Raw genomic sequence first — 16206 nt, forward strand, 5'->3', positions numbered from 1 at the left:
TACATCAATCCTCGTTTTCTTGCTGTTTGCTAACATCAGAATTTCACCTTTTATACATTTTTAAGCTTGTTGGTAATATATTGTGTGTTTTGTTCTTTATAAGCAACATTTTGCTAGTTGTAGATCTTACAATGCATTTGTTCATATGACAAATTAAACATATCTTTTAATTTAATTGAACTGTCTCGCATTCATGTTATTCACATCTTATATTATTGTTATATTTCTTATGTGGTTAGTCACACTTAATATTAAGGGATTAAAAAACCCCATCAAAAGTAAAATATTATTTCTGTATCTGAAGAGACTTAACACTGATATAGCCTTTGTATAAGAGAAACATCTATCAGATTCTGATTTCAAACATAAGAACATAAGAACTGCCATCTCCGGATCAGACCTACGGTCCTTCGAGTCCGGTGATCCGCACACGTGGAGGCCTAGTCAGGTGTACACCTGGTGTAATTTTAGTCACCCATATCCCTCTATGCCTCTCGTAAGGAGATGTGCATCTAATTTGCTTTTGAATCCTAGAACGGTGGATTCTGCAATAACCTCCTCTTGGAGAGCATTCCAGGTGTCCACCACTCATTGCGTGAAGCAGAACTTCCTGATATTTGTCCTGGACTTGTCCCCCCTTAGCATCAGTCCATGTCCTCTTGTCCGTGTCACGTTGGACATTGTAAATAATTTTTTCCTTCTCTATTTTGTCGATTCCTTTCAGTATTTTGAAAGTCTCAATCATATCCCCTCACAGTCTCCTCTTCTCAAGGGAGAACAGTCCCAGTCTCTTAAGTCTTTCCTCGTATTCCAAGTTCCCCATACCATTTATTAGCTTCGTTGCTCATCTCTGCTCTCTCTCCAGCAGTTTTATATCCTTCTTTAGGTTGGGAAAACAATGTTGGACACAGTATTCCTAGTGTGGTATGACCATTGCCCTATAAAGCGGCATTATAACTCTCTCTGATCTACTCGTGATTCCTTTCTTTATCATGCCTAACATTTTATTTATTTCTTTGCTGCCGCCGCACATTGTACCGACGGTTTCAGGGTCTTATCTATCAGTACACCCAGGCCCTTTTCTTTTTCTCTCACCCAGAATTGCACCTGACATTCTATACTCGTGTTCCTTGTTCTTACTGCATTACTTTGCACTTTTCCACATTGAACTTCATCTGCCATTTCTCCGCCCATTTCTCTAACTGACACAAGTCACTCTGGAGTTTCTCGCTATCCTTCTGCAATCTGATTGCCCGGCATAGCTTTGTGTCGTCTGCAAACTTGATGATCTCACTGGATGTTCCTTCTTCTAGGTCATTGATGAAAATATTAAATAAGATGGGCCCAAGTACCGAGTTCTGGGGCACACCGCTAGTCACTTTCTCCCAGTCTGAGAAACATGCATGGTATTAGAGATTATAAAAGAATTTAACTATGTTATCCACTCTCTGCTGTGATAGAAAAACTTGACCTTGGACAGTGTCCAAGAGAACTCTGATGAACTCCAAGCTCTGAACTGGTTGAAGATAAGATTTGGAATAATGCATTAGAAAGTCAATGAGATTGAAAAGTTGAATGGTAGACAGGACTGTAGTCTGTGTCAACTATTGCAAGCAGCCTTGATTAACCAGTTATCAAGGTAAGGGAGGACATGTATTGTATATACTGTTGAATTTTAATAAATAAAAATTTGAAGAAAAAAAAAAGATGGTTATAAATGGAGGAAGTCTGAATCAGAGATGCAGTCACATATACTGCACTTGCAATTCAAGAGAACTTGATTAGCAGGCTTATTTTAAAGATCAAAAATAGACTCTTGGCAAAACACAATATAAAATGAAGTGTTACAGTCCACCTCTGTCCAAGTAAAAATAATTGACATAATATTTTGTGCTGCTGCCCAGCTCTACAACTGGCACCATTATATCTTTAAAGCTTTGATTTAAAGATGAATGCTCCAAATGACCATACTTGTCCAACAAGATTACACAGAATTAAATGCACAGAATAAAGACATGAGATTTTATAGTAATACAAAAGCCCCAACACCTTAATCACCAGATAGGTCAGAAAGATCAGGAGTTTAATGACAGATTCATATCTACCACCACCAACAGAGGGAACTGACTGTTACCCAAGTGCATGGAATTATACCTGCTGGCCTTCACCTGTGCTTGATAGCCATTTCGTGCCACTCTTGTCACCGGCCCGAGAGAATGGTACAATCTGTTCCTGTTGAATCCATTATAAAGCGTATATACATTACATGCACTTAAATAGCCACACAATAAGAATTATCATGAATAAGAAGAATGCAGTCATTTCCCTTGCATCACACTGTTACTACTATTAATTATTTCTAGAGTGCTACCAGACATATGTAGAACTGTACATGGCCCTATCACAGAGTCTGTAATACAGGATGATTTAATATTCATCTTTAATCATACAAAAGGCAACACTGGCATCTACATCCACGCAGGAAGAGTAAAATACAAGCACAACGTAACTGTTTCTTTTGGGCTGGCAATTAATTTCACAAATTTGTCTTGTACCTTTCAAGGCTTAATTTCTGGGTAATGACTTAGAATGCAGATTTGCCTTTACTTTTCAGACTCCAGTGCAACAGAGGTGTTCTGCTGCAGCTTTTCCCTTCCAGAAAATGTTTAGCAAAATGCTACAACAGGAGGGCTAACAGTGTGCATATCCATACTTGTTTTTCAGAAGCTATTTTCCATTGGATTCAAATGTTTCTTTTTGGGTAAGACAAAATGCCATTCTAGAACAGAAGGTTCTGATAGATCTAGTACAACACTGAAACAATATTCCAAATCTTGTCTGCAAACTCTTATGAAACAGTATTTGTTAAATCTGAGCTAACAGCTTTTCAGACTCAAGACCTCATTTAAAGCTTTTATTCAATCTCTCTTTGTAAAATGGATTTAGTTAAAATCTCTATTATGGAACTGTACCCAAGTATATTATATCATATTATATAAAAATATAAAAGCATAATAAAACTGTAGTGCTTCCCAATTCAGGAAAAAATATTTTGATTCAACTCAACCTATTGAATCGATTTTTCGATTCGATTTTCCTGTCCAATTGGGTGTTTTTTTCCAAACATCCTGGTGGGTTTATTTTATAGCCTCTTCACTCCCTTTGCTCTCTCCTACCCATACTGGCGCTGTGGTGTAAACAAAATAAACAAACAAAAAGATTTTTTCTCTCTCTGTTAAATCTTAGCTCATTTTCGTGGTCTAATACTAGCTCTGGCAGGATACAAATTTCAAATCTGACACATTGTAATCACAAAACAGAAAATAAAATCTACCTTTGTCTGGTTATTATTCACATCATGTTGGTCCCAGGCTCTGCAATAAACGTCTTCTGATAACTCGCTTGCCAGGGTCTCTTGTCCATTTGTCGTTCTCTTCTTTCTCCGTGGTAACCATACATCTTCCATCTCTATCCTTTCCATCCCTCCCCAGGAGGTCTGGCATCTTTCCTTTTTTTCGTCTCTATTCCCTTAGCTGCAGTGATGAACCCCACCACCCCCAGATCCACCATCTCTCCTTTTCTCAACTATCCTTTCATCCGGCATCTCCCCCTCCTTCCCCACCACCCCAGGGTCCACCAGCTCTCCCTTTCTCTTTTTAACTACCCTCCTATCCAGTATCTCTATCCCCCTCTACACCATCCCTTGTATCCAACTTCTCTTCCTTTCTGTTCCTTCCCTCCCTAAATCCCATTGCCACCATCTCTCTCCCTCTCCTGTTTTTAGATCCATTATTTCTTCTATCCCTCCCATCTCCATGATCTCCCCCATTCACCAAGTTCATCTCTCCCATCCATTTTCTCCCCATCTCTCCCTCTCCAGTCCACCAACTCCCCCAAGCCCATCTCTCCCTCTCCCCCAAGTCCATCTCCCCCCCTCCAACAAGTTCATCTTCTCCATCTCTCCCACTCCAGTCCACCAACTCTCCCAAGTCCATCTCCCCCCTCTACCAAGTTCATCTCTCCCATCTCTCCTTCTCCAGTCTACCAACTTCCCCAAGTCCATCTCCTCACTTCCCCCATCTACCTTTATTTTGACATTACAACATGTTGCCAGTGGCGGTAGTGATTTAGCAATCCACTCCTGCCACCACTCCTTGTGTCTTCTCTCCACTGCGGCTCGCCCTCAGTGAAAACTTCCTGTTTCCGCTTGGACGGATGAATGGAGAGAAGATGCCCGGAGTAGTGGCATGGTAGTGAATTGCATTTGCTACTGCTGCTTTTGCCTGGCCGGGGAGGAGAGGAGAAATACTTCCAGCCGGGGAGGAGAGAGCCTTCTTGCCGCCGATCTGCACGCAGAGACCCGTTCAGGCTTTCCCTCTGCCATCGGAGTCCTTGCTTCTGATGTAACTTCCGGTTTCGCAAAACTGGAAGTTACATTAAATGAAAGGATTCCAGTGGCAGAGGGAGAGCCCAATCGGGTCTCTAGAAAGGAGGCTGACGAATCTGCGAGTTCGATTTTTTGATAAAACAAATCGATTTGAATCGATTCACCCGAAGTGAATCGATGAATCGATTTGAATCGCGAATCGGGCAGCACTATAATAAAGTAGTTTCCTTTCTTTAAATAGTAAATACTAGGTATGTAACAGCTACATCTACTAATGTAGAAATCATTTCATCTAAACCCTAGAAAATATGGCAAAAACTGATAAAATACAACACTACCAATTCTATTTATTAGCATGATAAGCAGACAGATAAGTCTTGGTGTTTAATATAAACCACATACAATCAACTAAAAGTGGAAACTATATTGCTTTGAGATGACGAACAGTGACAACTATAAGAATTGCCTCTTTCTTGGCAGAATTTGAAAATGTAACTGCAGCAGTATATGAACATTCTCAGGCTATGGAATGGGTGTCAGTGAAAAGAAATTTAAAATGTAAATTTAAACAAAAGTTCAAACGAGAGCTTTTCTCTTACCTCTCAAATGCTGGCCATGTAGTCTCTTCACTAAGTTCTGATCCATCACTGCTACCTAAAAATAAACACTGGCTTAAGCACAAACACACTATAAATGATTTGAAATGGCGGGTTATTAATAAAGTGAAGGGTTTTGATACTGGGGGGGGGGTGACAAAGTGAAATTAAATGAGAGCGAGCAAAGGTTTATATTTATGCTAGACACCGTTGCACCGCAAGGGTTAAACAACGAGATCGAGTGGGGATTAGTGATGTAATTTCTGGGCCTATCAGCTGCAGGGGGCGGGATTATTGAAGACAGGAGAGGGAGGATTTAAATCTGAGTCTAAGGACGCCGCCGCCATCTTTGCTCACAATTCAGTTGGAGTCGGATGACAGCGGCGACCTTGGTAAGTGTTAATACTTTTAAGCTTTATGGTGAATGTATATCAAAAAAGTTTTTCAAGAAAAGGGCAAAGCACAATTGTATGGTACAGCTTCTTTTCTGTTGTCACACAGGGAGACCCTTGATAAAGCACATTTTCGTGCGAAACATGTCGGGTCTGACTCCCGGGTTTGGCTGAAATAAATATTAAACAAATTTTACATGTATTTATTACAAAATATATTTATTAATAGCACAAAATGAAAAACTAATGAACAAAAAAGAAATCAAATTGACAGCCAATGATGAAGCGCCACAACATGCTTCCCACAGTATGTTCAAATGCTTTTTTTTATTATTTCAAGTATAACAGGCAAGAACAAGAAAGTGCATCATTCAAAAGTAACAGTACAAACATGTCCCCCCTCCCCCCCCACCCCCCCCCATCCCAGGAGTCCAAAGCCATGTCAAAAGTTGAGAGAGAACCTTAAATGTTCAAAAGTCTGCTACGAGCTCGGGGTGTGAGGTCCTGCCAAAAGCATTCCCAAGTCTGACAAAATCTACGACCCGGGCCATGTTCCAAGTCACCCACCAGTCTCCGCTCCAGCGTGGCATGAATTATCATCAGGGATCTCCATTGTGCATAAGTCGGAGGATCAGACGAAAGCCAGTTAATAAGGATAGTTTTCTTCCCCAGTAAAAGCACTCTGGTGATAAAAGCTGACATTCCCCTGGGTTTAGGCGTGGCTATGTTATAAAAACCAAATAGCGCTCTCGGTTGTGGGAGCCAACGCCTTCCCCAAAGCAACGTAACATAGCGTCCCAGGTGACTCCAGAACTGTTGAATTTTGGGGCAGGTCCAAAACATATGGCTCAAAGACGCGTGAGCCTGGCTGCATTTCGGGCAGGAATGAGAAGCCGTAATTCCCATCCGGGCAGCACGTTCCGGTGGAATATAAAGTCTCAGAACAATCTTCAATTGCATTTCCCAGTGGGTTATGTTAGGAGACACCCTTTGAATGTTCTTCAAAACCCGCTGTAGCTGCTGGGCTGTTAATTTACACTGCAGGTCCTCGGCCCACGCCGTCGCCAAAATGTCCAGATTAGTGCCCGATTGACAGTCCCGGATCCCCACCACGTGAAACCGCAGTGGGATCCGCTGTTGGGCTGAGAGACTAAAGAGTTCGGAAAGTGCTTCTCTGCTGTCTTCTGTGAGAACAGACCCAGGTAAAGACTGGATGTAATGTCGAATCTGGTAATAAGCAAACAGATCAGTAGGCGGTAAGTCAAAGGTGTGTTGTAGCTCCGCAAATGTTGCCAAGTTCCCCTCCTCCGAGAACAGATGAAAGAGATATTGAAGTCCTTTTTCCCTCCACCTAGGAAAGGCGGCATTCTGCATTCCCGGCCGAAAAGCTCCATTGCCCTGTATAGGTAAATATAATGACACCCCAGCAGGCAATTTAGCAGTTTTACAGACCCACTTCCAGGTTCGCCGAGCTGGCCCAAAGATCGGATAGTGCGACACCAAAGGACGGATCCCAGGATCCGCCACATGCAAAAAATAGCTCACATGAAACGGAGCCAATAGAGATAGCTCCAGAGGTGTAGCAGAAAAATCAGAGGTCCCTCTAAACCAGTCATTAATATGACGCATCTGACAGGCCATAGCATACCAACGTATGTTTAATAAACCATAACCCCCCCTATCCCTAGGCAGACACATCCGCAGAAATGTCATACGGGGTCGCTTACCGCCCCAGAGGAAATGTTGTAAGTGTTTCATTAATCGTGTGTTATGGGCGTAAGATAGGAGCAGAGGCAGGACCTGAAAGCGGTACAACCATTTGGGAAAAAGCACCATATTAAAGAGAGCTACTCGGCCTGCCACCGATAAGGGGAATGTGGACCAATTCTGCAGATGTAGTGTGGTGTCTCGAAGCAGTGGGGTGATATTGCTGTCGTATAGGGTCGTAAGGTCTCTAGGAATCCACACCCCCAGATAACGGATCGAGCTCACGGCCCATGTAAATGGAAAGTGGCTGCCCCATGTCTGCTGCAGTGTCAGTGGGCTAGCCAAAGCCAAAGATTTCTGGTAATTCAGCGTAAAACCCGAATAAAATTTAAATTCATCAAGCGCTTGCAATAAATGCGTGACAGAATGATGGGGATCCGTGAGCAAAAAAAGGAGATCGTCTGCGAAGGCCAACACTTTGAGCAAATGGTTCCCAATGTTCACACCTATAATGTCAGGGTCCAAAGTCACTGTACGCAGAAATGGTTCCAAGTACAACAAAAATAGTAGAGGCGACAGGGGGCATCCCTGTCGAGTGCCTCGCTCTATGGAAATTGGGTCAGTAATAATGTCATTAACTAGTAATCTTGCTGTAGGGGTCGAATATAATGTGCGTAGCGCCGCGGCAAACCATCCAGATATACCCATATAATTCAGCACCTCAAAGAGATACTTCCAATTGACCTGGTCAAATGCCTGTGCCGCGTCTAAGCTAAGCAAGAGCATCGGAATGTTATGAACTTGGGTGTGGGCTAAGGACAACAGTGCTTTACGTACATTGTGTACCGCTTGACGACCCTTTACAAATCCCACCTGTGTTGATGCTATAATGTTGGGGAGCAGGGTCGCTAGTCTGTCAGCTAATATTTTAGATAGGATTTTAATATCCACATTTAGCAGAGAAATTGGGCGATAGGACTCGGGAGCAGTACTGTCCCTGCCGGGTTTCAAAATCAACGTAATTAGTGCCTCATTGGAGCCTACAGGAAATTGTTCATCCTGAATTACCTGCGAATAATAGTCCCGTAAATAGGGACTCATCTGCCCTGATAATAATTTGTAGAATTCAGCCGTGAAACCATCCGGCCCTGGGGCCGAAAAGTTTCGTTGGTTCTGGATAGCTTTATGCAATTCTTTAGGGGTGATGGGTGCATTAAGAAACTCGACATCCAAATCAGAAAGCGGCTGTAATCCAGAATCCACTAAATAATCCCTAATAAGGGGTTCTGCCCCCGAGTCCTGGCAACCGTATATCCCCCGAAAGTGGGACATGAAAAGCTGTGCAATTTGGCCTGTAGAATGTTTGAGACAGCCCAGGCTATCCCGCAACCCCAACACATAGCGATGCCCCCTAGCTTGGGAGGTCAATCGAGCTAATAACTTCCCTGCGCGATTACCATAGCGATGATAGCGATATTTTTGGTACAAAAGCATTTTCACCGTGCGCTCATGTATGTAGGAATTAAGGGTCGTTTCCACCGAGATCAAGTGTTCTCTAGAGGTTCGGGTCGGGTTGTGGGTGTAACGACGTTTAGCTAGGGCAAGTTCCTTTTCTAACCGAAGTATTCCCCGGGAAAGCCGGCGGTTGCGCTCTATTATGTATGCTATGCAATCTCCTCTGAGCACTGCCTTGACAGTGCTCCAAAACAACTGTGGATCATTGCGATGCTGACCATTAAAGTCTAGGAAGTCCTCCCACTTAGATGTTAAGAATGTTTTGAAATGTTCGTCAGAAAACAGATAACTAGGGAAGCGCCAGCGTGCAGGTCCCCGTAATCCAAAGCCCACATTCACATCAATCCAAATCATCGCGTGGTCGGATATCACAGCCGGGCCTATGACCGCTGCATCCACATTTAGGAAGGCCCTACGCGTGGTAAGAATATAATCTATTCTAGATTGGGTGTTGTGGGCCCTGGAGCGATGAGTGTAGTCCCGTTCTGAGGTATGGAGAATTCTCCATGGGTCAACTAAATCCAGTGTGGCGCATAAATAAGGGATACCTCTGGTTTGAGCGGAATTGGTGCTGGGCCCCGGCTGAGAGCGATCACAGGTCGGGTCAAGAACCTGATTATAATCTCCTGCTACATATATCGGTTCTGTAACTCTCCCAAGAAGCAGTGCGGTAATGCCCTCAAAATAAGAATGGTCATAGGTATTGGGCGCGTATATATTCATGAGATAAAAAGAATATGTGCCTACCGTCAGTTGCAACAATATATATCTGCCCTTCGGGTCAGAGGCTATCACTTTTGCTGTATATGGTAAGGTCCTACTAATTAATACCGCTACCCCTGCACGCTTATGCGTGGAGGAAGCCGCATACACCACGTCCACCCAAGACCTCCTCAACTTCTGATGTTCTAGCTCCGTCAATCGGGTTTCCTGGAGACAGGCTATGTCCACCTTATGACGTTTGAGCTGTGTTAAAATTTTCGTTCTTTTAATTGGGGAGGTAATACCCGAAACATTCCAAGATACCAGTCGCAGGCTGCTAGCCATCGGGCATCAGGAAGGCCAGTGTAAATAGAAAAGATAGAATGTGTAAATGAGATCCACCCCGGGCTCCCAGCCACACCCAGGGTAGCCATGAGGCGCCCAGGACCTGCCCAAGCGTCAGTGGTACCATAGAAAATGCAATTAACTGTATTCTCACTGCCGTAGCAAAACCCATCTTCTCCCATAGCTCAACAAGTGTCAACAACAGCCATAGTGGCACAGGACTCCCCCCCCTTGAACCCCCACCCTCCCTCCCCTCCCTTCCCCATCTACCCCCTGTTCGCATGGTTGTGGTCACAGCCCCAGGGCCGTCCAAAGGCGGGCCCAAAGGTGTGAGGGATCACAACACTATGCCACTCCGGGTCCCGAGCCCCCCAGACAATTAGAAAACAGTTTACACATTGTTAGCCTAAAGAATAAAACACATTGAGAAAATCCCCAACCACTGTATATATACCAGTCCCGGAACCAGGTCAAAAGAACTGTAGAATGCAAACAAACTGGAATCTTAGTGCAACATTACAGCCAAAACCATGGAATGCAGCCGCTCCCCCGAATCAGCAGAACCCAGAGTCCATCAGCTGCAAATCCAAAGTCACCGAAGAGGTATCAAGCCGAGGCTGGCTTGCACCACGTGCTCTGTCAGATTGGGTCCGACTGGGGTAGCACCTGGGTATTTACGTAGAGATCTGCCTCCGCTGCTGCCTCGAAAATATGCCATTGTCCCTGGTGGTGAATTTTCAAAGTGGCTGGGTACAAAAAGAGAAAACGTACTTTTTTTTCAGCCAAAGAGGAACAGATGGGATAGAACTGCTTCCTGCGCTCAGTCAGTGCTGCTGAATAATCTTGAAAGATGCGCACCTCTGAGTCCTCAAATGCTAACGTCTCTCGGAGTTGTTTATATTTGCGCAATATTTCCACTTTGTGATTGTAATTCAAAATTTTGGCTATCACCATGCGAGGCCTCATCTCTCGCGCCTGCTCCCTTCCCAGCCGGTGTGCCCTCTCCAGGCGGATGGGCCCCAAGCCCTCTTTCAATGTAAAGGTGCTAGTCAGCCAGGCCTCCAGCACCTGTAGTAGTTTAGATCCGGGCACAGTTTCTGGAATTCCTAAGAAGCGTAGATTCGATCTCCTGGATCTGTTTTCCAGATCTTCCAGTCTGTCTGCCTGCTTTTGGGTTAGGGCCTGCAGTTCCTGCAACGTGGTGTCATGGGCCTGCTGCGTGTCATCCAGGCTGGATACTCGGGTCTCAAGAGCTGTAGTCCGGCTGGTAGTGTCTAGCAACAGATTCTCAAGCTTGGAAAGTTGGTCCGATAGCTTGGTGATGCTAGGCTGCATTGCCACTGTCACCGCCTGTGTGATGGCTGTCAGCGCCTCCGGCGCTATTTGCTGGAGCGGAGCAGCGGAGGGTACCGGCGCCATTTTGTCCACGCCGGGCTGCTGGCGCTCCCGATCTTTTTTCTGGGTCCGGGTTGACATCTGCGGCGCGGGCGAGGACAGAAATCGTTCCATGCAGCGTGCGCCCGATGCGCTGCAAAGCGCTGTCCTCCGGCGCGCCTCCGATGGTCGGCAACAGTGCGGTTTGGGGCTCGGGGCCCGGGAGCTCAGGCAGTCAGCGTCTGCCGCGGCTCAAGGCATCACGTGATCTCCATGCTTCCCACAGTATAAAATTATTGCAGTGGTGGAGTGATGGGGCTGAGGCGTCTTTTTGAATCAGAAAAATGCATTAATACTTAATAATCCAGCACCTATTGATATCATTATAGAAGTTGAATGAATAGACTGGATTTGAAAAATTATTGCCATTTAATAATAGCTTTACAATCAGGCATCTATTACTTTTCTATACACTGGAGACAGACTGCATTAAACCTACCTTCAGTTGTAAATGTGTCAAATGCTAGTGTTTCATATAGCAAAGTTAATCAACTGTAGCAGGTGTTCTCCAAGGACAGCAGAACACTGTTGATTACCACCTACTTCTTGATATTCTGTCCTCACTTGGATTTCAGGGCTCTGTTATTTCTTGGTTTACTTATCTTTCCTATTGTGTTTTTATTATATGTTCTGGTGGATCCTCAACTACTATCTCACTATCAGTCGGTGTACCTCAGGGCTCTGTCTTGGTACCTCTTCTTTTTTCTATCTATATTTATTCCCTTGGTGCTCTGATTTTTTCCCCATGATTTTCAGTTATCACCTTTATGCTGATGAAGCCCAGATCTCTCTCTCTACTTCAGAAATTTATACAGGAATCCAGGCCCAAGTCTCAGCCTGCCTGTCCGACATTCCTGCCTGATGTCTCACTGTCATTTAAAACTGAACATGGCCAAGGCTGATCTTATCTTTCCTCCTCCTAAACCCACCTCTCGTCTTCCCCCATTCTCTATTTCTGTGGATAACACACACATTCTCCCTGTCTTTGTCAGCTCACAACCTTGGGGTCATGCGACTCCTCTCTCTCTCTGCACTAATCCAACAAATCGCTAAAGCATGTCATTCCTTCCTCTATATCAGTGGTTCTCAACCCTGTCCTGGAGGACCACCAGCCAATCAGGTTTTCGGGATAGCCCTAATAAATATGCATGAGACAGATTTGCATATAATGAAGGTGACAGGCATGCAAATCTGCTCCATGCATATTCATTAGGGCTATCTCAAAAACCCGACTAGAGTTGGGAACCACTGCTTTATATCACCACCAAAATCTGACCTTTACTTTCTGAGCACACTACCAAAACCCTTATCCACACTCCTATTACTTATCATCTAGATTACTGCAACTTGCTTCGCACAGGTCTCTCACTAAACTAGGGATGTCCAACCTGCGGCCCTGTATAGTATTTTGTGCGGCCCCGGTCGAGGGCGATGCAGTGTCTTCCTCTGCTATCCCCGGATGTTTACCATCTTGCTGGCTCCCTCCTCTGTCTTGCTGCGTTTGTGCAGCCCCAGAAACATTTTTTTCGGCAAATGCGGCCCAGGGAAGCCAGAAGGTTGGACAACCCTGCACTAAACCATCTCTCTCCCCTTCAACCCATTCAAAATTCTGCAGCACGACTTAAACGAGGTGCGTTCAAAAATTTCCAGAACAGTTTGAATTGCGTACCAACGGGAAGTTCTTTTGAGACACGCTAGGCGGCATTGAGTAGCTTGAAACCTCATGAGTAACCTCCTTTTTTCTGTTTGTTGATATCTGTTGTTATCTCCAAGCTACAGCAGTTTTTGTGAAAGTGTATTTGGCTATTTTTCATCATGTAAGACCTCAATTAGCAGCACTACAGCATGAAGTTCTGTTTTAAATTGGTTAAGACCGCTATAGAAACTTATGAAATATTGAAAATGGCTTATGGGGAACATGTCATATGAGTCGTGGAAGGTGTTTTGAATGCATCAAAATTCACAAATTTTGCACAAAAATATGTTGACAGTTCTTCCCCAGTTACCTTACTCTCCTGACTTGTCCCCTGATGACTTCTTGTTTCCTAAACTTAAATCCATGCTGAAAGGAAAGCGATTTGACACTATTGAAGACAAAGCAAAATTCAATGCAGCAACTTTTGGTGATTCCTGAAGATACATTTAAGGAATGTTTCCAGAAGTGGAAACGACGTTGGGAAAAGTGTATACACACAGGAGTACTTTGAAGGAAACTGATGGAACAAGTTGTAAGACTGTTTAATAAATTTTTATATGGAACTTTTTGATCCGGGGGTATATCATTTTTTTCTTGTGTGCTCGCAACAAACGTATTAGCCAGGGGATCGTGACTCTGGAACGGGCCTTGCGTTTGGCTAAGCGGGCCTTCTCTCTCCATCCTTCTCGGGAGACTTGAGAATGTTATCTATCTACTCAGGCGGCTTTGAACTCTCTTCTTCATTCTCGCTCTCAAAAATGTAAAGCCTTTTATCAACACCGATTTCTTTGCTATGGGAATAAGCCTGGACGCCTTATGGCCCGCTTAGTTACGGCTACGACTGGCAGAAAGCCGATCCTCTCTTTACGGACCCGGAATGGTGGGGTGGTGTCCCGGACTTCTGAGATCTCTGGGGTCCTTTTTGACTTTTTTCGCCGGTTGTATGACGCTCCGGATGATGCTTCGTTGGATCTGTTGACGGACTATCTTCACTCTTCTGGTCTCCCTCGTTTGCCGGCGGATGTGATTTCTTCTCTTAACAGCCCGTTTCGGGCGGTTGAACTGGAGTCTGCCATCAAATCGCTTCGCTCTGATCGGGCTCCGGGCCCGGATGGGTTCTCGGGAGACTTTTACCGGCTTCTTTCTCCTACTCTTTATGGACCTTTGTTGGCATATTTTAATACAGCCACTGTCCGTGGTTCTTTTCCGCGCTTTGTGAACAAGGCTCTTATTACATTGCTCTTGAAGCCGGGTAAGGAAGCTGAATTGCCGGGGTCCTATCGCCCCATTTCTTTAATAAATGTTGACCTCAAACTCTTTGCTCGCATGCTGGCTGATCGTTTGGCTCCTCATTTACCACAGCTTATTCATGAGGATCAGGTTGGATTTGTTCGGGGCCGTCAATCTGTCCACAATGTCCGCAAAGTACTTCTTGCTCTTGCTCAGTGTCAATCCCAACAAATTCCAACTCTATTTGTTAGTCTTGATGCTTCTAAGGCGTTTGATAGCATTCACTGGTCCTTTTTATTTCGCACCTTGGAGTATGTGGGGCTCGGTGGGTTCTTTCTGGATGCTGTGCGTTCACTCTACTCCAATCCTCTGGCTTCTCTGCTTGTTAATGGGACTCGCTCAGACTCTTTTCCTATTCTTCGCGGTACCCGGCAGGGTTGCCCTCTTTCCCCTCTTCTGTTTCTTCTTTCTTTGGAACCCTTGTTATGCACTCTTCGGGGGTTTGCGGAGGTCCGGGGTCTTTCGGTTGGCGACTGCGAACTTAAGACTCTGGCGTACGCGGATGACTTGTTCTTAATTCTTACCCGGCCCGAGGACTCTCTCCCGGCGGCTCTGGATCTTATTTCTGAATTTGGTTTCTACTCAGGGCTGTCTCTCAATTTAGATAAATCCTTGGATTTACTCTTTCCACCGGATTTACGAACTTCGTGGAGGGGTGCTTTTCCTCTTCGTTGGACTAATTCCGCTTTGCGGTACCTGGGGGTTACCATTCCGCTGGATTTATCTAATCTGTACCGGTTAAATGTGACGCCATTGTTTCAAGCTCTACAAAATAAATTACACCTTTGGGAAACTCTTCCTTTCTCGCTTCTGGGTCGAGTACATTTGTATAACATGCTTTTGGTTCCCTGTTGGCTTTATGTTTTTCAGGTTCTTCCCCTTTATTTGACTTTTCGGGACGAGCGCAAACTGGAGCGCCTGGTCCAGAAATTTCTTTGGGCTGGTAAAAGACCTCGTTTGTCTTATAAGCGGGCGGCGACTCCCTGGTACAGAGGTGGTTTGGGTTTATTGAATCTTAGATACTTGACAGTTGGTTGTGGCATGAGGCATATTAACGACCTCTTTAGGGGTACTTCAGCGTTCACTAACACTTCTCTGGAACTTTCTTGGTTTCGTTCTGCTCACTTTAGTGCCTATCTGCATTCTATCCCTTCTCTTGAACCTGAGTCTCTTTCTGTGAAAATACTGCACAGACCCTTGCGGAAGGTTTGGCGCTGGGTTTGTAAATTTCACGTTCTTTCTCCCTCTGTCTCTCCCTTTCTGCCTCTTCGCTTTAATGGTTCTTTTCTGCCTGGGATTGATGGGCCGAGTTTTGCTCGGTGGGAATCAAGGGGTATTCATTACATATTTCACTTGGTTGATGATGATAGTACTCCTAAGTCCTTTGCTCAATTGCAAATAGACTTTGATCTTCCCTCTATCGACTATTTTGCTTACATGCAAATCCATTATTACCTTTCTTCCTTACCTCCTAGTTCCTTGCAGGCCTCATGTCACGAGTCGTTGTCTACGGCTTTTACCATTGGTTCCCAACAACCGGTCCCTCTCAAGTTCCATCATCGCCACTTGAAGGATGAATGCCCTTTGTTTGACCATTCCCGACTACGGGATGCTTGGTCTGGTGATCTTGCTGTTGATTTGCCTTCTGATATACTCCTTCAGGCGGTTCGCCGTCTGTCTACTTTGCGCAAATATACCACATTTTGGGAACAACATTTTAAATTGATTTTTCGTTTATATATCTCTCCTAGAAGGGCTTACTTATCCCACTTCCGCCCTGATGCAACCTGCCTTCGTTGTCAGGCTCCGGAAGCAAGCTTGGGACACATGTTCTGGACTTGCCCTAAAGTACAGCTTTTTTGGACAGCTTTCTTTGCCTTTGTGGAGAATCTTTGGAATGTCCACATTCGCAGCTCCCCTTTGCTTTTATTTGGGACTGTTCCTCATTATTTCCCATGTTCTAAAGGACTTGCAGCCTTCCTTAAGTGGTCTATACTGATTGCACTGAAATGCATCTTGCTGAAATGGCTTGAAGCCGACGCTCCGGACTATTCCCTTTGGAGATGCCGAATAATTTCCCTTCTGATGTGGGAGCGGAAGGATGTGACTGATATGTCTTCTCGCCAGGGCCGCCTTTTCCAG

General features: G+C 44.7%; 1 protein-coding gene across 7 annotated transcripts in view; it reads right to left on the reverse strand.

Annotated features, from left to right (window-relative positions):
- Positions 1–16206, reverse strand: part of RALGPS2 (Ral GEF with PH domain and SH3 binding motif 2) — a 595760-nt gene that overhangs the window by 176089 nt on the left and 403465 nt on the right. For 6 of the 7 annotated variants that reach the window (XM_033915477.1, XM_033915478.1, XM_033915474.1 and 3 more), the window contains exons 14-15: positions 4987–5041; positions 2155–2232 (exon numbers count right to left, since the gene is read on the reverse strand). In XM_033915477.1, the coding sequence (XP_033771368.1) occupies positions 2155–2232; positions 4987–5041 (133 nt within the window). The remainder of the gene's footprint in view (positions 1–2154; positions 2233–4986; positions 5042–16206) is intronic. The other variant, XM_033915479.1, reaches the window with a different exon arrangement.

The sequence above is a fragment of the Geotrypetes seraphini genome, chromosome 12, assembly GCF_902459505.1.
Source record: "Geotrypetes seraphini chromosome 12, aGeoSer1.1, whole genome shotgun sequence".
Classification (NCBI taxonomy): domain Eukaryota; kingdom Metazoa; phylum Chordata; class Amphibia; order Gymnophiona; family Dermophiidae; genus Geotrypetes; species Geotrypetes seraphini.